This window comes from Corylus avellana, chromosome 3, assembly GCF_965113065.1.
Source record: "Corylus avellana chromosome 3, dhCorAvel1.hap1.2, whole genome shotgun sequence".
Lineage (NCBI taxonomy): Eukaryota > Viridiplantae > Streptophyta > Magnoliopsida > Fagales > Betulaceae > Corylus > Corylus avellana.
This window is the reverse complement of record NC_142492.1, coordinates 23,312,556-23,335,717: the sequence shown is the minus strand read 5'-3', so window position 1 is coordinate 23,335,717 and position 23,162 is coordinate 23,312,556. Positions and strand designations below refer to the sequence as shown.

The 23,162-nt window shown below is 35.5% G+C and overlaps 3 protein-coding genes across 4 annotated transcripts; all 3 read right to left on the bottom strand.

Annotated features, from left to right (window-relative positions):
• Positions 1-98: 98 nt before the first annotated feature.
• LOC132175836 (uncharacterized) lies at positions 99-5,575 on the bottom strand. Its single transcript, XM_059587901.2, has 3 exons — positions 4,346-5,575; positions 1,926-2,184; positions 99-738 (listed from the first exon to the last, which is right to left on the bottom strand). Exons 1-3 carry the CDS (start codon positions 5,371-5,373, stop codon positions 559-561), a joined length of 1,467 nt encoding a protein of 488 aa, XP_059443884.1. The 5' UTR covers positions 5,374-5,575; the 3' UTR covers positions 99-558.
• Positions 5,576-13,039: 7,464 nt separating this feature from the next.
• On the bottom strand, positions 13,040-17,520 carry LOC132174732 (casein kinase II subunit beta-1). Of its 2 annotated transcripts, none has more exons than XM_059586386.2 (5): positions 17,229-17,520; positions 14,216-14,434; positions 13,819-13,928; positions 13,557-13,722; positions 13,040-13,260 (listed from the first exon to the last, which is right to left on the bottom strand). In XM_059586386.2, exons 1-5 carry the CDS (start codon positions 17,452-17,454, stop codon positions 13,130-13,132), a joined length of 852 nt encoding a protein of 283 aa, XP_059442369.1. In that variant the 5' UTR covers positions 17,455-17,520; the 3' UTR covers positions 13,040-13,129. The 2 variants fall into 2 exon arrangements, with proteins under 2 accessions (XP_059442369.1, XP_059442370.1); XM_059586387.2 differs by having other exon boundaries at positions 13,560-13,722; positions 17,229-17,518.
• A 1,582-nt stretch (positions 17,521-19,102) lies between these two features.
• On the bottom strand, positions 19,103-21,926 carry LOC132175004 (coiled-coil protein). Its single transcript, XM_059586793.2, has 3 exons — positions 21,693-21,926; positions 20,603-21,162; positions 19,103-19,566 (listed from the first exon to the last, which is right to left on the bottom strand). Exons 1-3 carry the CDS (start codon positions 21,847-21,849, stop codon positions 19,309-19,311), a joined length of 975 nt encoding a protein of 324 aa, XP_059442776.2. The 5' UTR covers positions 21,850-21,926; the 3' UTR covers positions 19,103-19,308.
• Between the last annotated feature and the right edge of the window lie 1,236 nt (positions 21,927-23,162).

Here is a 23,162-nt window from a genome sequence, read left to right as displayed (position 1 = left end):
CCACCCAAAAAAGAAATTGTTTAAAAAACCTTAAGATTTGTTAAAAAAAAATTCAATGCAACCCCTGAAGTTAAATTTCTAGTTCCATCTTATGAAGATTGCATCAAAAGACTGGATTTTATTATTATTATCAAAACCATACTGTACACACTACACAACTCATACGACTACTTTACGCATTTACAAGATACTCCAAAAGTTGTAAAAGCAAACCCTATGCTAAACTCAGGCACCTTAGTGCTCATCTTCACTCAAAACCTCAAATGCCATTCTGTACACATTATTGAAGTGGAGGAACCCGGTTGCTCCTCAATCAGCCATTTACTCCCATGACTGAATGTGGTTCCAAGCAGGTACCTGGCATATGCATCATTGACAAAGGAAAATTAACGGCAAAAAAGAACGGAGAAATAGATGCAAAAGCAGTAAATCGTTTTTGCAACATTCCTCAGGAACGTGTGCTTCTGTAGCTTTCTATTCTGTAAAATCTAATATGCCAGTAGCCATTTTGCTGTGGAAGCATGATGCTGATGATGAGAATTGAGAGGTCATTCAGGATCAAACGGATAAAATTGGTGTCCCATCATTGCTGTTACTAGGATGCATTTGGTTTTGGACAGCTTTTACAGCCGCAACTCTTGCTGCTGTTGCTGCTTTATTAGCCGCTGCTACAGCTTTGTTCACCCTTTCATCCATCTTTCCCACCTCAAATGCCTTCTCAGCAGCTCGCTGTGCTTCCTGCACATGAGACAACTCCATTAGTAGCTATTACTTGTTTCAATAATTAAGCTTGTCTATGTTTCAAACAGATGAAAAATTGCTTTTGTATAAAAATTGCATTGTTGAGCTGCCCCCCACAATCCATAATTGGTAAGGCTATATGAAGCTCATCAGAAAACAAACCAGACGCAATCTAGGTTCTAAGTCTTCGCAATTATCATGGTTTCCAAGCCCTTCAGAATAGAACTGACACCAGAAATATGTCATGTGTTTTGACTGTCCTATACACCATGACCAGGCAGAGAACACACCTCAATTGTATTTTTTCTAGACAGACATCTATTGAGTAGAAGTAACATGAGTAGAAGAGATAGAACCAAAAGATTACAGCTTTACAAATCAAGTTTTGGGTGAAAAATTTATGGGTTGGCATTCAATTTTGTTGACTTCTATACTCAACACACTGAGTTAGGATATACCGATTCTCATTCTATAAATATAAATATGAAAACAATGGTACGAATTTTAGAAGAGGTGAAAACCATGGAGAACTGGAATGGCATTGATTTCATAATGCCAATGACCTTTGGGCTACATGCTAACTATACCCTTAATAAGAATAGGGTAAATAGGTAAGGTCATGGGTTCAAGTCCAGTGGGATGTATGAGTTCCCTATTGATCCAAAAAAGAAAAAAAAGAAGAATTATTGATTTCCAAAAGATACGTGAAGAAAACCAATAATTGATAAATGTCCAAGACATTCAATGGGAACAGAACCCTCTAACAGGGCACTTTACCATTTTCAGCACTATTCTACCCATTTTCAGCGTATGACCAGGAATTGAAGGTGGGTTGTCCTTAGGTCAGACTGGCACTATCCTGGCAATTTTCCACCTGGAAACTGGTAACACTGGTCGGAGGCTAAACCAACAGTAGCTGCTCAAAAAGATTAGCATTCCATTGATTATGAGAGAGAGAGGATGTTTTATTCCCTGAGGCATAGAAGAGAGTATATAAATGGCTTATATTTCCGTTTGAGGTTCTAATTCTAAAATTAAAGAACAAGTCGGTCTTTTTATTTCTATCAAGTTAGTGGTAGAAGTGGATGCAAACAGTGATAACCTTTTCTTATTCTGGATATCATTTCATATGATGGTTTTCATTGCACGGGAACATATTTTCACAAGGGAAAAAACCACAGTACCTGGACTGCACTAAGAACTTTGGTATAGTTAACAGCATAGGGAGATTCAGGATGGGCAAGTTGCGTGCAAGGCATGTCAAGAACTCCATTTTGCCAGTGACCAGAATGTGTCCCCCCATTCCTGAAGGTGTATATACCAAGTCCCTGTCTTCTTCCCTCATGCCAGGCTCCCTCATACTGATGTCCATTCCCAAACCGATAGACTCCAAAACCATGCATTTTGTCTGCAAAATATTCCCCAGCGTATGTGTCCCCATTCCTGCATTTTCATGAGAAGCACATTAGCATGACTGCTCCATCATCAAAATTGCAATTCACATATTTCCATGTGTTTATATTGAACCATGATCAGTACTAATTTGATCCTGACACTGCCATTGGTGAGAAACCTGCTAAGTAAGGGCAGGAGTGAAGACCTCTTAGTTAAGAGAAAAGCTTGTGCAATGCAACTGAGATAATGGCAACTGAACCATTGATTAACTATCAGCAGATGTTGGAAAGCTATTCCTCAAGATAATTCAGTGGTCCATTTGGGTGGCAATTCTTCAACATTCAAAGCAGGTTAACATTAAATTACATAACGAAGGAGAATTTATTAATCGGATTAATTATTGATTTCTAACGAAGAAATTATCAGCACCTTCAACAGATGATATTCATATTTTTTAGAGGTCAATCATAACATTACTCACATGCAACTCAACGCTGTTCAGGCATTACGCATTGCCATCTTAGTATGATCTATATATTTTTCAGCTTATGCAATTTGACTTTTCCAAATCATAAGCCTAGACAAACCCAGTAATTCTAATCTTCAATGCACCAAATTTACTGCACTTCTTAACTCGAAATGTCTGGTGCAGTTTATCCTACTTGATTATTTGTATTCTTTAGCTATCAGTCAATGCATAGTCAATATTATACATTCTGTTCATCAGCTCATCCAAGTTTGATTTTCCAAAATATATGGTGATATAAACTTGAGAATAATTGTTTTTATTTTAATAAACAAAATATTCCCCTGTTTTGAAATTACCCAGAGTTGATTTAAGTTGTCACACGATTCCTAATATTCAGTTTAAATAATTTTATAGACAAATTCAAAACATCCATGTACATTAACTTGAAAAATACATCCAGTTTTGCTAATCTACAATTCTTTTTGTTTGATGTTGAAACACTCTTCCCTTGAGGTAAGCTGGTTATAGAATTCCTTGAGCATATGGAAGATAGGTAAAAGTTCCATTAGGCATATTGCCAATTATGAAGTCAGATTCAATGGCTGACTTCAACAAGATATTTATATAATGTTTAAGATGGATCACCAATGTTGAGGAAACTGCAAAAAGAAAAAAGACCTGATTCATGAGGGAAGTGTAATTAACCAATCCCAACCATACAAGGATTATGAGATAGGTGCCGGTATCACAAACAATCAAACAAACAAACAAAAAAAAAGAGTTCCAACAGATGAAATATGGTCCTAAGAGCTTGTGTTTGTTCTCGACATAGCAAATGCTTAGTAAGAAAAGGGCATTGGGCAAGTCAAGTAGAAATATATCATCATGCTTGAAGGACTTCCATTTATTTGTTGAGAAAAGAATATGTTAAGTACTTTTATACAGTTATAGGACACTAAATAGCAGCGATGACAACCTAATAATATTTAGCATATAATTATTACTAATAAAGTGTAAAAAAACTAATATTTAGCATAATGCTTGCGAATGCTTAAAACCTGATAATTTTTAAATTTGGTGTTCTAACTGTATATGCTGGTGGTATAACTTGAAAAGTGATAGTCATATAATTTTCTAACGAACTCTGCATAAACAGGGAAAATTAACAAATATGTGCAGGACTATTAGAATAACAATCGAGAGGCTAACGAACTTGAGTAGAACAACTTAAAACTCGTGAATGAAAGCAACAATCTAGTTGATTCTAAATCCTAACCTACAAGTTACACTAAACCAGCTACCTTGTAATTCTTTAGCCTTGAACAAACCATCCTATCCATATTCTTTATCAAAGTCATCCTTAATTATCATATGAAATTTTTAAAAGAGGGAAATGTGCAGAACACGATTCATCCACCAATATAAGCACATAATGCAAACACATATTTTGCAGCTAGAAGGCCACAAGTAAGAACTCAACATTCTAATTCACGATTTAAAAAAAAATAGCATTGTTTGTACTCCAGTTTCAATCAGCTAGGGGCACAAAACCTAACTCCAGATTACAAGATTCTATAATTGAACAACCCTAAAACTAAAAGATTATGTGCTTGTAACCTAAAAATCCCTGTAAACAATACTTGCAGTTTCGATAAGCTAAAAATTCAAGCATTGACTATGTGCAAATAGACAACAAGAAACTCCAATACAGTCCAATAACCGAAAATCACAAACATTTACCTGAAATGGTAACGACCGAGCCCATGTTTAACACCCAACTTGAATTCCCCAACATACTGGCTCCCATCCTCACAAGTATGAACTCCACGCCCATGACACTGCCCATTAGACCACTCTCCGGCATACACATCACCGGTGTAGAACCTATACAACCCAATCCCATGCCTCAAGCCCTGCCTATACTGCCCGCGATACCGGCTCCCTTTCGCCCACGTCTCGATCCCATAACCATCATATTTCTCATCAATCCAATCCCCCTCATACCTCCCATTAATGTGATAGTAATAAACTCCACTTCCTGAACACTTCCCCTTATGGAATTCACCCTCATAAACATCCCCATTACGAAAAACTTGCACCCAAGACCCCGAATTCGGCCTTTTTACCGATTTGGGCTTCGACCCAATTGACCACAGAACAGGCTGACATGGCTTTGAGGCACAAGAAGATGCGCAAAGCTTAATTCGGAACGACCGGGCAAAGAACAATCGAATCGAGGGAAGGCGAGGGAGTGCAAGATTGAGAGAAATCAAAACCGCAGCGGAGAATGCTAGCAAAGAAAGGAAATCAAGGATAAAAGAGCGGCGGGGATTGGAGATGAAGTAGTAAAGGGAAGGCAAGGAAAGGAGGATCAGAAAGCGAAAACGAGCTCGAACCAAACTTGCACATTGTAAATGGCGAATAAACTTGAGGGCCGCTGATCTTTTTCCAAAAGGGATTGGATATGAAGTAGTAGAGCATGAAAAAGATGGCGATGAAGATTGTATATTCAAAGTTTGGTGGGGATAATTGTTGAGAGAGGATAGTGTAGGAGAGTGGGAAAGTATGGAAGGTGTTTGGGTCATTATAGGCCTCTTGTGGGGTGCAGAATGAAGGTTTTGTGAAGGTGAGGGATTTTTGGAAATGGGTTCATGGTGAAACCGCTTTTGGTGTATTGGAGGAAGGAGAAAGGGTGGGCTTGGAATCAAATCGGAAGAGATGACTCTGCTTATTTTTCCGATTTGGGTTTCAGACTTCTTCTGATTCATTTACATACAGAAAATGGTGTGTCTCAACTCTCTGTGAATGAGTTTTAGTCTAACGGGTGCCTTCTTTTTCTTCCGAGAGAGTGAGATTTCTGAGTATTTGGGAAATCTGTGTGTATTTGTGTGCTGCTGGTTCTGGTTTTTGAGGTATTGCTGTCTGGTTTTTGTAGAGAGAGAGAGAGGGAGAAAGAGTGAGAGAGAAGATGGCTCATGTTTGGGAATGAGACTGGTTGAGAGCTAAGAAATATGGGGTTCTTTGACAAAAGACCCTGGCTTTTGATAAATTCTCGAATATGCCACTGCCCTGATTAAATTAAGTAGTAATTTTTGTTCCTTTTTGTTTACTCTAAAGTTTTGGTTTAAGCCATGTAATTGATGGCTGCAACAAGCCATTATTCTACTTTATCCAAGTGGTTCTTTGGGGGATATATAAGCTACCAACTTTAGATTTATTGTCAATTGCCAATAAATAATGTAATACTTATCTTAGGGCTTAAAAGTAAAACTTTTATCTTCTCGGTGACTTGAATCCGGGACGTGGTCGTGATGTATGTTTTAATACCAATTGTTTAGGGTTTAACTATTGATTTAAAAATCTTAACCCTTTAACGGTTAGGATCATAACCGTGGTCAAACATGAGATAGATAAAGAGGCAAATATAGTAACTTTAGATTACATATTCTTTTGGAAAGATCAATAATTAAGTTATAATGTTATATCTTGCAATATTAATTAGAAGGCAATTACAGCACATCTCTAATAAGAATATCATATTAATTACTTGGATATTCTTTTTTTAGATATATTATAGCCTCTATGATAAGAATCTTAGTGATTGATATGATATCATATGTGTATGGTGGTACATCAAATTCTTATTTTAAATGGTTGATTTGATAAGATGCACATAAATAGTCACATCTATGTTATAGGTTTTTCTTTTTATAATAACATTAATAATATCCTAAATATTTCTCAAACCATATAGAATAATATTATTTGACCTACTCTCGTTGATATAGCAAGTCTATAATTGTGGATGGATGGGATCAAGGCTTTTACTTGTTCTTCTTGATTGTTTGTCATGTTTTCTTGGATCTTATGCTAATCACTTTCCTAGTCAAACCTTAAGAAGTAAAATATGTACCATTCAAACTTTTATAAAGTTATTTGAATGACATCGATTAATAATTTTCAACTAAAAAATACATATATTAAACAAGTGATAACATGATATTTTGATTATCATAAACTAAATAAACTTCGTTTACAATGAATATGACACGTCTAGATAATTATTTGTTTATTAAAACAACCAATTAAGTCATTATTCGAGTCTCTAATGAAAGTTTTTAACATTGAAAATATTACAGTTAGGGTTAAATTGACACCGTCATATGAGTACAGTGTAATAAAAATGAAACAAAAATGTAGTTTTTTTTTTTAAATTTTTTTTTAACATTTTTTATTGTCAATAAGTAATGTCAGAAACTACATTTTTATCTTACTTTTTTTTTTTTTTTTTTTTTTTGAAACAGTTCAATCTCATTCATTGATAAATGAGGATAAAGTTCAACCAACACAGAGCAAAGCTCTGAAGCAACCATAGCCGAAGGTACGAAGTTACAAGCGTCCAAAATGAAGTATTACATTCTAGACTCAAGCAAAATTTGTTAACCTATGACTAATTTTCAAATTAAACAGCATATCTGCGTCAAACAAATTTAAACCAATGTATAAGTAGTCTTTATTCTTCGGCATTGAGGACAGAGAACTCTAAACCAAAACTCATCATCCTCGACCCAAAAGCCACTGACATTACAATGTCAAATAATCTTTAAAAATTAATTTTTTTAATAATATTAATCTAAATTTGCAGTGCTACATCAACAAATCGAGTTAAAAAACAAATGGTTTGCATCTTTTTTTCTTTAAACAATAATCATAATAAAATGAGGGGATGAGGCACTTTTGTAAATTAATATACGTACAAGGGCGATGTCGTAGACCTATTGGTTGACCGTCAAAAGGTCATCGCTTCTCCGCTTCTCAACTTCATTTCCAGGTAGAGACCGAACTTTCCGTTAACGGTTGGATAATTCCGTTTATGAACGTTTCCCCGAACACCTGATTTAATTAGAGTATTCTATAATATATGGTATATTTTGCTTTTAATTATTAATTATTATTTTTTCATTAAATAATTAATTTTTAATCAAATTTGTACTTAGAGTATAACTTTTATAAGGAGGTGGTGTAATTGTGTAACCACCTCCCTTGTGCCACCAATAAGAAGCTGCTACTAAGGATTATTGCACAAACCTAAATAAGAACAAAAACACTAGATTATTTAGGTTTATTCAATTTTTTTTTTTTTAAAAAAAAGAATATGGGAAGGGCTGAGGGTGGTTTGCCGCCACCCCCAGCCCATTTGGGGTGGCCGGAGGTGGCTGCGCAGGCCACTCACAGTCCATGGGGTAGCCCAGCAGCCACTCTAGATGGGCTGGGGGTGGCCGCGCGACCACCTCCAGCAGATCTACGAACCACCCCAAGTGGGCTGGGGGTGGGCTACGCGGCCACCCCAGCTCCCTGTACAATCTTTAAAAAATTAAAAAAAAATAATAATAAAATCTAGTGTTTTGATGCTTATTTCATTTGGTGCAATAATCTTATGTGGTCATTTATTATTGGTGGGCACAAAGAAACTGGTTTACACCAGCTCCTTTATAAAATTCCCTTGTACTTGTTACTTCAGTATTTATTATATTTGATCACATTTCAATAAATGATAAATACCTCCATAATTAAATTTAAATTATTCAATTTTAAAAAATAAATAAATTATATCACAAAATATCCTAATAATTGTTGAGGATCTTCAGCCTACTTGCGCATAACAAAATTACAGAAATGTCACTCTACCTTCTTCTCCTCATTTAATTTTTTTTTGAGTGAATTAAATTATTTGCTTTTGTATTTTAATTTTCAAAATTCCATATGTTTGGGAGTTGATCTTAGCCAAAAGGGAAGGAATTAAAGGCATTTTACATGTTTGATAATGATAGAGAAGAAAGATTAGGGTCCATTTTTGTGAGTCAAAAATGTGGACTGATTAATTATTATTCAAATCTGGGTACCTGGTTAAGGCATTAAGGTGTCATGTCTTCTTCCAGTCAGCAATAAAGAAAGAGTGAAAATTTGATAGAGATGGGGTTCTGCACTGAGCCACCCAAAGCTAATCTTGAGCTCAAGCTTGTGCCCTTCACTTCTTATCCTTTCTCTTTGCTCTTAATTTCCCATTTTTAACAACTGTAAAAAAATAAAAAATCCACATTTAGTTTTTACTACCTTATAAGGGCATTAAATTGGAGACATATTATAAAATTGTCATGTGTTACTCGTGCATGTGAGAAACATTTTTTTTTTTAATAAAATTTTCGGGTTGATTCACGGATCAATTCGATATGCCTCAATTCAAACACAACTCATTTAGTTAAATAGGTCAAACTCCTTAATTTTGACATGACACATTTAAATTAATCAATAACATAACATGACCTGCATAACCCGTCTAATAAACACGTCGTCTTGGGTTGACCAAAACATGATCTGTTTGACCAGTTTTGACATGTATATGAAAAAAAAAAAAAACTTTTATATGAATTTTATACACAAATGAACTAATTAATATGCATTTTAGTCTTTTAGGGTTTTGTTTTTTAATTGTAAAAAAAAATAAAAATCTTATTATATTTATACGGATTATGTGGGTCATCCATAGTTTAAGAAACTTCATCTAGGATTGACCCGATTTTATTTGAGTAAACCTGAATTGACCCGAACCTAATTATACAAAACTCTAACATGCTAATTTCATGTTGAGTTCATGTCATGCATGTTTGTAGATGGTGTAAAAAATTAGCAAACCGAGTCTAGGTACAATGTCTTTAATGTATCAAATTGGGTTGTATTAGAGGAAATGGGATATCCTCTATTGTTTTGATGAAGGGTTTCTAGGAGCTTCATCAACACATCAACATGATAGCATATTTGGATGAGTCTGAAGTAGACAAGTGAATACCATTATCCTCTTTTCTTTTTCTTTTAATTATTGGGTTACCATTTGTTTATTGATTGTGAGAAATATTGAAGGGTGAAGCCTCCACAGTCCACATGTATGAATATTGAATATAGAATTGGGTGGATTGGTTTAACTTTTGCCCTTATCCAACTTTGCTCCTCCTTTCCATGGCCTCGCATAACCCACGCCATTGTCCTTATCATCTCCCTCTCTCCCATGTCCCCATATTCCTTCAATAGCACACCACAATACTACTATCTTTCTAACTTCATGTCCCCCCAAAGCCCCATGGCTCCACCTAAGCCCCATTTAAAAAAATAATAAAATAAAAAATTTATATGGGTTGACCCCCCAATTTGTTTTTTTCTTAAAAAAAAATAACCAGCTTAAATACTCTATAAATCATCTTTCTTTTTATAGTTTTAATCTTTCTTTTTTTTTCTTTCCTTTCTTCTTTTCTTAACTAATCTCATCGTATTGTGTTATTTTGGTTGGATTATAGATAAAGTTAACTACTTTAATTGTTAGTTCGTAATTATTAGTCCACCGCATAGACGAAGCTTACTGACGACACAAAACATGCTAAATTGTTAGGTTACTTAAGTGCTTTATTGTTTTGATGTAAAACGTGTAATTAAGTGAGAACACATGCCAAGTCATGTTTATGATCCCCCCCCCCCCCCCCCCCCCCGAAGGATATGCCAAGTCATGTTTATGATCCCCCCCCCCCCCCCCCCCCCCGAAGGATATTGTGTTTACTGAAAAATATATAATTTTTTTTTTAATTTTTTATTTTATTTTAGTACTTCAAGAGAAAACTAGGAAATAAAAAAAACAAACACAAGAACCTGTTTGGTAGCTTTTCTTGGAAACAATTTTTCTGTTTCAAAAACAGGAAAACATGTTTTTTTTACTGTTTATGTAAATTTGGCAAATCGTTTTAAAAACAAAAACAATTAAAAACACAAAATCTGAGAACAAATTAAATTAATACGTGGCAGTGTTTCCCTTTCCATATATATATATATATATATATATATATATATATATTGTATTCCGACAAAGATAAGGAGGCTGGGAAAAGAAGCATACGTATACGAGAATGCGATGGAAATGGTATATTGCTCTTTGATGCTTTACAATAAAACGATTTCATTTTCAAAAGGATCATTAGAGGGAACCTAAATTCAAACTTGGTGGGAAAAGTTCCAAGAAATCGTATGGATAAGATAAGATTAATTTATATATATAGTGAAATAATATTTGGAATTTGCATGTGGCGTATAAGAATAAGACAATATTGTCACCGAGTCACTCTAGGCAATAATGCGACGTCGATGGATAATGAATGATACCGGTTCATGGATGAAATTACTTGAACTGAGAGTTCTTTGCAAGACGCCAACTAGATAAGAACAACTCCAACTAGACACAAACAAGCCAACATATGCCCATTAACCCTTCACAAGACGTCACAAGGATACCAATGATTGGTCTTTTAGAGCAAGCGATTCTCATATGTATATTTTTATATATTTTAAAAATGACATGTTAATAAAAAAAAAAAAAAAAAATTATCTGTAAGACTTTGTGTTGGTGTCTTTCTCTTCTACAGTTCTTGATTTGGATTCTGACGGTGTGTATTGTTTTAGCTTCTTTCCAGTAGTTGTTTTTAAGTGGGGGTTGAGATAGGTTTGTCTTAATTGTATTTATTTTGCTTTTGTAATCATTTTATGTGGTTATATTGAGAGAATCCAATCATTTGTTTGTCCTATTTTCTACATTTCGTTTGTGTTTTTGCACTATTGCTGGGGAGCCTACTCATTTTTTCAATTTTTGGTAGCATTTCTATAGGATCTCTCACTCTCTCTTCCTTCCGGATCAAGAGGGAGATAAATCCTCCCTTATAACATTTTCTCCGGATTCAATTAAAAAAAAAAAAGGGCAAAAAATTAACAAACAACTTCAAATACCAAACATTTAAAATTACTTTTATCTTTATATTGCATTAGAACACCATTTTAACCAAAAGCAAAAATCACCATCTTTAAAAAGTTTTATCCTAACAAACCCCAACTCTTTTTCGTGCAATCCAAACTAATCTCAAAAGCATCAACGGGGAAGTATAAATATTTGGCCCATTTGGCTGAAAGCGACTAATAGAAGGGACAAAATGCCAAATTCCGACCAGAAATTGAATGGGTCCCTTTCTTAGGATAACCCACCCTTTGTTGTACAGAGTATAGGTCCATCCATGGGGCACTTTTACCTCATTTTGGACCTTGGAGTTGGCCCTTGGGAGAGGATAGGATTGCTTTTTCCTTTTCGGAGCATCTCCTGCGGATCAGCAGGCTCCAAAAGTTTTATATTGTCTATATTTAATCAATAGCTTATCTTTAGAAAAATACTCTTTTTTTTTTTCTTTTTTTTTGTCTACAGTAATTATCAACTTGTAGCTAATTACTGTAGCAAAATGTTGCTTTATTTTTTCTCTGGTCTTTTTTCTATCTTTCTTTGTTTCAATAATAGTTGCTACTCGGAAGAAAAAAGGAGCAAAAGAAAAGAAAATGAGGTAAACCCAGAGTTCAGGATTCAAGTTAGGGGGGCATCACATAAAAGAAAGCGTACAATTTGCTTCAAGATGCAAGTTGGTAGGGCATAAAGCAAGAAAGCAAGCCGGATGCAGCATCTTGTGACCCACCAATTCAATTAGGTGGTTCGGCCAGACCATGCATTGAAATGATGAAAAATGAATAAAGAAATTAGGTACTAAATGAGGATTTGATTGGCATGTTGCAAGGTGAAAACTAATCACAACTAATAATTACAACCACCTAGATACTCATACAAGCAATCTCCTTTTCTCTTTCGCTATAGAGTAGAGTGATAAAACCCCACTAGGATTGGCAATTTTTGACACAATTCACAAACTCGAGACGAAATTAGCGAATTAAGGTAGAGAGTTGATCTATATAGTGACTATATACCCATGCTTTGACACGACTTAAATCTGGCACAACACAAATTGCTACCCCTAAGTAAGAACCAGGTTGGAATTCTCTAGTTTTTGTCATGTCTTGTTTTTTCCCCCAGCACATAAGATTGTCAAGCAGAAGAATATTTAAAGAGTAATAATATCACCACAGAAAACAGTAACTACATTAAGCATATAGAAAAAACAACATTTACACTGTCACATAAATATAATGCTTCATTTCAACTGACGTGCGTACATCAAACTGTGGAGTTCAACATGAAAATCATTGATTTCTAATACAAAAGATAACTCAATTCAAAATCATAAATCAGCGCATTTGAGAGGATCATGGAATTACGTGGCTAACTTTTAACTGCCAAAATCACACTGCCAAGCTAATGATAAAAAAGAGAAAGCGATGATTGAATTTTTCACTACAGAGACATTTCAGCACCTACACTAACCAAAGAGTACAAAGTTCTACAGATGATCACTGATAAGCAGCTAAAAGTTGAAACTAAAAACTTCCTTGACATGGTTGTTTTTACGGTATTTTCCAGAACATATAAAATAGGGAAAGCCAAACTGTAATAAATTTTGGAGATTTGTGAACTCCACTGATGTCTTAAAAGCCTTACTTTGAAACAGAAGCTGAGCAACGCGAGCTTCTTAACACAATGGAGGTTTGTAAATCCCAGCATCATGGCTTGTGAATCTTGAAACCAAACACCCTTGGAACATAGCTCAGTAATGCCTTTTGAGGCTTCAGGTGCCCGTATGTCATCAAGAAGAGGTGAGGAAATGTGGTTCCGAAATAGGCTCCGTCAATGTCTATAAAGAGTTAAAGAAATTTAGGAAATATGCAAAGCCTAGGGCGTGCAGTGACGGGCCACTAAAAATGAATTTGATGTCCACAATATTGTATTAATGTTGTTCCTTACATAATAATGACAACAACAACAAAATCGATTATAAAGAGGCTCATCTAGTGTACTAATAGATAAGATAGAAGTGCAAAGTGCCAATTGGGGAAGGGGGAGGAGCCTATCCATGAGAGCGCTCATTGACATCAGCTGGATATATGCAGTAAACAGTTTCAAATATAGTTCAACAATATAAAAGGATACTACCTTGATACTTGGATCGAGGGTAGTAGATATCTTCGCATCTGGGGCAGTATATCTTTACTGTGCTTGACCGAGGAATGTCTGATTGACCAACTGGGAGGCAGGGTTGTCCACAGCAATAAACTCTTGGGCATCTCCCAAAGTCATAGTTCTTGTACTTCTCTAACTGAAAAAATTCCAGAAGCATGATTCAAGCCAGTGCCCAAATGTTGCAGACATGAAAGAGTGAAAATGCCAAATGGAAAACAAGACTATATCTCACCATAGCAGCCATTCCTTTGCTTGTCAATATATATCTGGCATGAATCAGACCATAAAGCATCTCAGCTGCTGATTCAACTAGTTCATTCTGTTCCTCAGTAAACATATCACCTAAAGGTTCCAACCGGAAATTGCCCATTATTCAAAATTGAAATCTGAATGAGTAATTATGACCATGTACATATCACCACATAGTTTAAACAATCAGGAAATTCGGGTATAGAAAAAAAGAAAAATTATCTAGGAAGAGCTGTCACGAAACAATACAACCATATCAAACAAATCACTTCAGCGTAGTAACAAGCATTAAACCGAACAACTTCAAAATAATGAAGTCACGACAACTATAATTGATCACACATGCTTAGTAATTTTGGGAAACAGGAATATAAGCTTACCGTGAGAGGATTCAACATCCAAAATCAAATCAAGTGCATAATCATAGTAAGGAACTTGACTGCTTAATCCACAAAGGTTAAAATCATCTTGAATATAATCATCATCTACTTCACAAAAGAATTCATTTCCTCGCAGATTGCAAAACCATGAGATCCAAGATGTGTCATCTCCATCAGAACCGCTAACATCTGACTCTTCACTGTCTGTTTCAGACTCCTCTACAAATAGTTATAAGATGTAAATCAGCAAAAATTAATGAGAAGGGTAGCCTACAACCATGAACTTATAATGAAAAAATGTCCAAAACCAAATAATACAAAACGCAGTAACTATATAAAACACTGCATGTGAGTAATATATACTTGACAAAAATGGTACTTCCTTCCAGGAAGTACCTAACTTAATAGAAATGCAGTGCAATTGTGCAAAAACCAACCAGAGTTACAAAAATCTGATCCACCGTAATTGTTGCAATTGAATGATTTACATATTTATACAGGCTATAAAGAAATTTGCGGGATGGCTCACTCCAGAAAAACTTAGAACTTGCACTTAAAACAAGGATGGGAAGTAACAATTACAAAACTCTATGCGTGCAACAATCTTTCAGATCACTGAGGCAGAGGCTAAAGATTGGACACAATAAAATAACCTCCCTATATAAAAATATACAAAATCAAAAACTATAATTACACTAGTGGGAGAGTTCAAATGTGTGAAATTTAGGATTTCTTGGGGCATATAGAGTTCAAATGCAACTTCAAAATACCACTCAAGTCAACTAATCCTTAATCCCAACTATATTGGGATCAGCTCCACTGGTCCTTTCTAACTAAGGGCTAGACCACACATTTTTCTTTGACATTCTATCCTACCTTTGACTTAGTATTAGTCAGTTTTATTTCTAGATGGGGGGCAAGGGATATAACTCAGTGCTAGAGTATCACCTTGACGTTGTGATTATCTTTAAACCCAATGTAATTTTTTCAAATTTTTCTATTTTGACTTGGTCTCCTGCTGTGAAAATACAGGAAAAAAAATACCATTCAAGCAATATTTCCATCAAAAATCAATTTTATTGTATAGACGCTCATGAGCTCCCCCTCCATGCCCTGCAGTAATGATTCCCCTGCTCTCCATGACCTCTTCATTTATCAAATCTTTCTTCACTACTTCTACCCATGTTCTCTCTACCTAACTTCACTACTTCAACATAAACATAATAAATTAACATGCACAATTCCATTTGAAACAACTGTATGCAAGTTCAAGCAAATGAAATAAATTTGACCAGGCTGGACTTCAGTGCCAAAGCAATTTAAGTAGGAAACCGACAAAATGAAGAACAACAACCAATTTGCAAGAACTATATCTGAAAAGAGACTGACAAGCTTTTGCCATTTTCAATGAATTCTTTTGCTTTTTAAAACATTGCTCTGAAGGCAGCGAGGACATATTCAGAATAATAAATTTGAGCTAAAATTTGAGCTATATCATTAAATGCTGGATCAGAAGATGCAGCAAATGGATCACAACACATGTAACAAAGCACAAGAAGCTGCATTGTGCTCATAGAGTCCACGGCCTTCTCCTATGTCCCTCTTGAGATGGATTCTGAAACCATTTGCCACAAACCAGGATCTCAGACATCTTTGGACCTTAGACAGCTTACTATGATGGACAATGAAGCAAATAGAGGGGTCGGATGGAAGATGAAAACAAGAAGCTAGTTAATGAAACAAAAATGAATCAGCTATAGGACCAAGCTTTGAGGACTGTAACAGGAAATCAAGAGCAAATATTTGCGCTTTTAACCTGCTTCCAACCTTAGGATTAGAAGTCAAAATGCATACATCACAGCTTGGAAACTAATAATTTATTTGGGAATTATACAGTAATATAAGATAGCCATAAAGAACATATGCTAGTTTTGATAAGAATGACTAGAATCAGGGAAATCTATTATAAGTGACAGAATAAGGGGCATCAACAGGAGGACACAAATGCACACGCACAGAACAACATTGATATCTTACAGGCAAACACGTTGGTTATTTATCAATGCTACCTCTCAAATCTGTGTCCAATTCTATTAAGAATTTTACAGAAGGCATGCTGATGTCATCATTTATTTGCCTCATTTTCATGTTCACAATCAAAACGTTAAAATAGAAAAGACAAAGTACAACATGACAAGGACACCAGACAGGCAATCAAACACATCTTTGTGTGTGTATCGAGCTAATTGATGCGATCAGACTTAAGCATGGAAAAATGCAGGCAGTCATTCCTTTTCATCTCAATGCATTAAGATATTCAGAGATTAAGTCCCCGAAAAGTGACAATTGCAGCTCCACGAGATAATTGGTGACTATCAATCATATTATGGTTAAAAAGACCATCTAGGTCATTCACAATTTTCCCCTCAAGATTCAATACCATATAAATAAAAGGAAAATATGGACATACAATCTAATGTTCTACCCAATAAACTTCAACTATCAGCAAATCAAAATTATGAATATGCAAAAAACCATTACAAATCGAGAATCCAAATGAATTTACAATAGATACTGTCCAACTACTGAACAAACACATAGCTACCACTTATCCTGATTTTGAAAAGGAAAAAAAATACACTCTAAATTCCAAACGTAAGCTTTTCAATCATAGGACCAAACCCAACATAGCTACCACTAATATCAACATTACCTCAATCTAATGTCACTGAAACCTCAATAATCAAAGTATTTTCAATAATTAGGATCCAACCCACGTACCCAAGTCACAATAGAAAGCTTAAAAACTCAGTTTCAAAGCAATCCAAAGTTACTAGAAATGAACACCTTTTTTTTGATAAGTAATAGAGATTTTTTCTTTGAACATCCTTCACATATAGAAATGAACACCTACAAAGAGAACATTTATCAAACACAAGGGAGACACTACCTAATTCAAATAAACAATTAAGAGAGAGAGAGAAGAGCGAGAGAGAGAGAGAGAGAGGAAGACCATCGGAGAAGTTGTTCTTGGAGAGAGAGTCTCTGTCTCTCTGATCGGACGGTGGAGGAGGCTTGGCCATCAAAATCGACTTATCCTTGCCGTTGATTACAGCCCTGGAGGTGGACGGCGAGGATCGCTCCAACTGCTTGTCCAGCGCCTCGTTGATCCGCTGCTTCCGATCGACCACGTTTCCCACCTCCGGCCTCGACCCACCCACTCCTCTCTCCCTATACATCTTCTCCTCTCCTCACCAAAAAATTATAAAAGAAAAAAAAAAAAAAAAAATTCCTCTCCTCCTCCCCCACTATATCACTCTCGTCCAAAACGACATGTCGTTTCAGACAACTCAAAGCACAAACCCTACGCCTCGACAAAATTAGGGTTACAGAGAATTTCGTCGGATTTTCTCTCACAGTGAGAGACTCAGAGAGAGAGAGAGAGAGAGAGAGAGAGATGGGGAGAAGGGGATTGGCGTTAACAACTAAAAAGGTATCGGAGTGGGGTGGCCGATAAATCGGCGCGGACGACTTACTTGGGTGTGCTCGTGCTGATTCTTGTTATAGAGCATTCGGACACGTGGCAGCTACCCTATAGGAGCGGAGATATTGATATTTTTATTTTTTCGGGGTTCGGTGATATTAGGCTTTTATTACACGAAAAAGTGATATAATAATTAGAAGATGTAACGTTTTGTTAAGTAGGAGTGCAATAATGAGTGGTTTTAACAAGGGAGGTGTGGACCATAATAGAGTACAGAGCGGGGAAAAATCGCTTTGACATTCTCTTGGGGGATGTGGGTCCATTTCTCTCTGATATTTTCTTTTACCACCAAACTCTCACGTGCTATGCATATTATTTTTCATCTGTTCTCTACAGAGTTTTTTTTTAACCCACAATTATTTTTAATAGAATTATATGCCCTATTAAAAATACATATGATCGTTTAAGCAGTATTTGTCTTTAGAGCACGTGATTCTCACATAATCATGTCCTATTAAAAATATTTATGAGAATCACGTATTCACGTGCTTTAAAAATAAATGTTATTTAATAAAACTAAATTTTAAAGGATTATTACTCTTTTTAATGGTACTTATCTTAGGCATCAATATTTCGATAATTAGTCGAAACGTGTGAGATGAGAAATTAATAATCAATTATTATGGTTGCATTTAATGGTGTAATAATGTATGCTACTGTATGCTACTATATGCAACAATGCCAACAAAAAAAAAGTTTTTGATGAGGACATAATTCATTTCCATTTTTACTTCAAATAGAAAGAATCGTATTCCATTGTTCAATTTGTTTGTTGGCATCCACTGCATCACTGAGAATTTGGGGTTCTTAGATCACAATTTCTTCATAGCATCCTAAATCATGTTGATGTCAATGTTGACATTTTTGCAAGCAAAGATGGATATGCATATTCCTGTAGCTGTATATCTTGTGGATTTCTATAAGACACATCACAATACAATCACATAAAAAAGAAAAAGAAAAGAAAAGACGATGTGTGTATGCTACAAAAACAAAAGGCCAGCGATGTGCTTTCTTTTAAGCATACACCTCTCGAACAAGCAAGAAGATTTATTACTCTTTTAAGCATAACCCAAGCTAACCTCACACGACTAGAGATAATATTCCAGCCGGTACTGACAATCTCACAATAGAGCAGAGGATGATTCACAAACTCTCCACTCCTATTACACATATACAGTCAACCACTATAACATGACGTCTAAGAATGTTCATGGTGACGATTTTAACTAGAGCAATTGTCCAAGCAAAAAACACCGCTCTTAGGAAGACTTTACTCCGCCAAATACACTTCCACGAGAAGGAAATGCTCTCATGAGGTACGAGTAAGTTATAAAAAGATCTAACGGTAACCGTCACTCCCATTCTTGAGATTTTAAGGGCTTAGTGAAAGTCTAATAGCAGAACACAGCAAGCAACTAAAACAAGCTGCTGGTCCCATTTCATTACACAAAAGAGAGACACTAGATTACATATATAAGTAGAAGCTAGTTACTAGCAAACAAAGATTATAATAGACAAGTCAAAGTGAAAGCAGCTTCCACTCTCCTCAATCTTCAGCAAAATACTTTTCCTCAGCATCATGGTTGGCTTCCCTCTGCCAGTGATCATCCAAGGTCTGGTCATTGTCAATTTTAGAATAATCTAAATGCTCATAATCTTCCCCCAAAAGAAATTTCTGCTGCATGATGTGGGTGAATTGGTCCATCTGATCTTGCATCTCCACCGCAGACAAAGTTGCATCTTCACTGCCTCTTGCTGTAGTGGAGCGGACACCGTTGGTTGCATCATGATGATCCAAAGCCATCTGTAAATGACAGAGGCAAAATCTCAAAATGTCAGAAACAACCTGCTGATTATGTTATAGCAATGGAGACATACTAGAAACATTAAATTATTATTTGATTGAACAGTTAAAAAACACCCAGTGGATCTTGAACCCACTACCTCATCTACCATCCCTTTTTTGGAGGAAAGGGAGTGCCATTTGAGCTAGAGCTCATTGACACTTCCAGCTGATTAATGTTATAGAAATATTAAATTATAAAAGAATACAAACACAAAACAATTAAGAATGAGTTTAGCTGAAAGGGACACTAAGATTTTAAATGAAGGCATCCATTCAAAGAAAGGAGTGACTCCTATCAGGAGGAAAAGATGGTTTGGCCATTTGTAATGGAGAGCTAAAGCATCAGTAATAAGAGTGATTTAATTCTAGTTGATAGAATGAAAAGAAATACAGGGAAGCCTAATGTAACATTGGAATAAGTAGTGAAAAATAATACATAAAAAATAGACATAACTGAGGGTATGATTTAAATAGAAGAGAATGGCCGAAAATTTCTTTTTATGTTCTCTTCTTCTTTTTTTTCCTCTTAGTCGCTCTCTTGTATACTCCCTGTGTACTAGGGTTGCGCCCCTCTGCGCTCTTTAATACATCTTTTTACTTAGAAGAGAATGGCCGAAAAGAACAGACATGACTGGCCCCAATTAGTTGATAAAAAACTAAAGCATCTCAATTTAAATAGATTAAGGTTTAGATAAGTTGAGTTGAGTTGAAAGATTCCACAACACAACACATTTCATTCATTGATACCAGATCAAAATGTGGGAAGTTCAGTGAGGTACTGCAAAGAAAACTGATATCAAGATAAAAAGTCATCCATATTCGTATTACCAGTATCATAATCATGCCGCAACTAATCTGAAACCAAGTATGTTAGAATAAGGGTAGGCTACTTAGGTAAAATAGTATGAAATCCAACAATCAAGCTTTCACAATAAATTTAGATAAACGAAATAAAAACCAATTACTAACATGTTAACATAAACCCAGAAATTACCTCTGTAGAATGTGTAGCCCCATTAGCCTTCTTAGCTTCTTCTTCATCCTCCTCTTCCTTCTCCTCTTCTTCTTCTTTTTCCTCTTCTTCTTCTTCTTCTTCTTCCTCCTCCTCCTCCTCTTCTTCTTGTTGCTCTTCTCCTGGATTTCTATCATTACCAATCCAGTCCCTCTCATCCACACCTAACCTCTGTTGCTCCCTTCTAATCTTTGCAACCAAAAATGCTTCCTCTGATCTCCGCATCAATGTCTCTGACCACCGCTCCCCTGGCCTTGCCATGCTTCTACCAATTGGATCCTGATATTTACCTACATATTCGTGATGTAAATAAGGATCTCTTTCCCTCATTGCATCCTCTGAGAAATAATGCCCATCATGTATCAGTTTATTCAAGTAGGCACGTCTCCGGTTCTTCACAGTCACCGACCTTGACTTCAACTCATCCAATGTTGGACTCATTATGCTTCTGAGGTGCTTCAAGTGCCAATTGATCTCATAATCGTCTTTAAGTGCGTCGAACTCCCGAAGCTCATCATATGTTAGTTGTGACCCATATCTTTCTGAATCAATAAATCAAGGAAAGTATGTATTTAATTGATAAGTAACCAGAAACTTTTTTAGCTCGAGTTCAATTAAACAAGAAAGTTGACAAAAGAAGATATAGGAATAACAGCCACTCAAATTGAGGCTAATCAGTTCTTAGCTTCCTTAGCTGAGATTTATGACAGTATGATGTAAAAGTTAAACTTTCCAATTAATTTCCGGTTCTTCTTCTCCAATTTCACAGCATCCAAATATAATCTCCTCAGTGAATTGAGGCCTCCAATTTCATTAGCTTATTGAATCCTTTTTTTTTTTTTCCTTTCAAACACTATATTTTTCGCTAACTAATGAACATAGTTTCAGCATAAAATAAGTAATAATCTTAAATAGTAAATTGTTTTCTCAGCAAGCAAACAGATAACTAGGGTTTAAGAATGACAACAATTTTCAAACTTACAAAAAAAAATCACGTTTCGCATACTTTAATTCGCATAATTTCCCACCGATTACTCCGCAACCAAACAGAAAAATATATAAAAATACGCACCTAAGAAGAGCGCGATGTCTCGGGAAAGGAGGTCAAGAAGGATGGCCTTGCGTTGAGAGGAGTCTTTGGTGTCGGCTTGAAGCGCCTTAGGGAAGTACAGGTTCTCCTCCCTCGATAGCCTCTCTGCTATGCTCTCCATACCTTCTCTGCTCCCCATTTTTGCTCTCCCTCTCTCTCTCTTGCTGGTAAAAGTCTCAATGTGCGAGTCGGTGCGTTTTGGGGCCGTGCGGTTTACACGTGATATGTTGAAGTTATTAGGAGAAACTTCTCTTTAACTTTAAGCCGAATTTATAAATCTCTTGAATTTTTAAATTTCTTATTTTGGACCTCTGAATTTTTAATTTTTATCACTTTGGATTTCTTTGTTAGTTTTCAATGTTAAATTCAAATGGTTTAACTTTTTATGCCCATTATATCCTCAAGTTAAAATTACATCATTTTGAGCCTCAAAACTACAATACACACCCAGCCTAAAATGACGTCGTTTTAGGCATTAAAATTATTTTTTTTTAACAAAAAAAAGAAAAAAAGAAAATCGAGATGGCTCCAGCCACCCCATGGCCAGTCTATGGGTGGTCGAACTACCCCCATGGCCAAAGGGTGGTTCGGCCACCCCCGAAGCCCCCCCCAAAAAAAAAAAAAAAAAACCATTCACGGTTTTAGGCTTTTGGGGGTGGCCGAAAATAGTTTTTTTTCTTTTCTTTTGTTTTTTTGGCCTTTTGGGGTGGCCGGATCACCCCCTTGGCCATTGAGATGATTCGACTACTCCCAGACCGGCCATGGGGTGGCTGCTTGGCGAAAAATGGGGTGGTCCACCCACCTCATTTTGGCCAAGTCACCCTGATTTTTCTTAGATTTTTTATTTATTTATTTTTTTAATATTTTGCCTTTTTTAAAAGGAAAAAAAAAACAATTTTAATACCCAAAACGACACCCTTTTTTGTTTTTTGTTTTTTAATATTTTTAATATTTTGCATTTTCTTTTTCCTTTTTTTTTTAAAGAAAAAAATATATAATTCTAATGTCCAAAACTGTGTCGTTTTGGGCTGGGGTGAGTGCTGTAGTTTTGGGTATTTTTGGAATTTCAAGTGGACAGGGTGGGGGTATAATGGGCATAAAAAGTCGAACCATTTGAGTTTAATGTTGAAAGCTAATAGAGGGGTCCAAAGTGAGAGTAAATTAAAGCTCAGGGATATAAAGTGAGAAATTTAAAAGTTCAGGAGATTTGTAAAATTGACAAGAAGTTCAGGGAGCCAAAGAAAAGTTTCCCCAAGTTATTATTATCTTTTCTGCTTTAGGTTTATTTTTATTTTATTTTTTTTAATTTGTGTCACTCAATTAATTTATTCATTGCAAACAAAATGTAAATGTTTTGATTGTTTGATTTATTTGCATAAATTTATGCTAATTATTAATTAATTAATTATTGTTAAGATTTATTATTTTATTTAATTAAATAAAATTTTATTT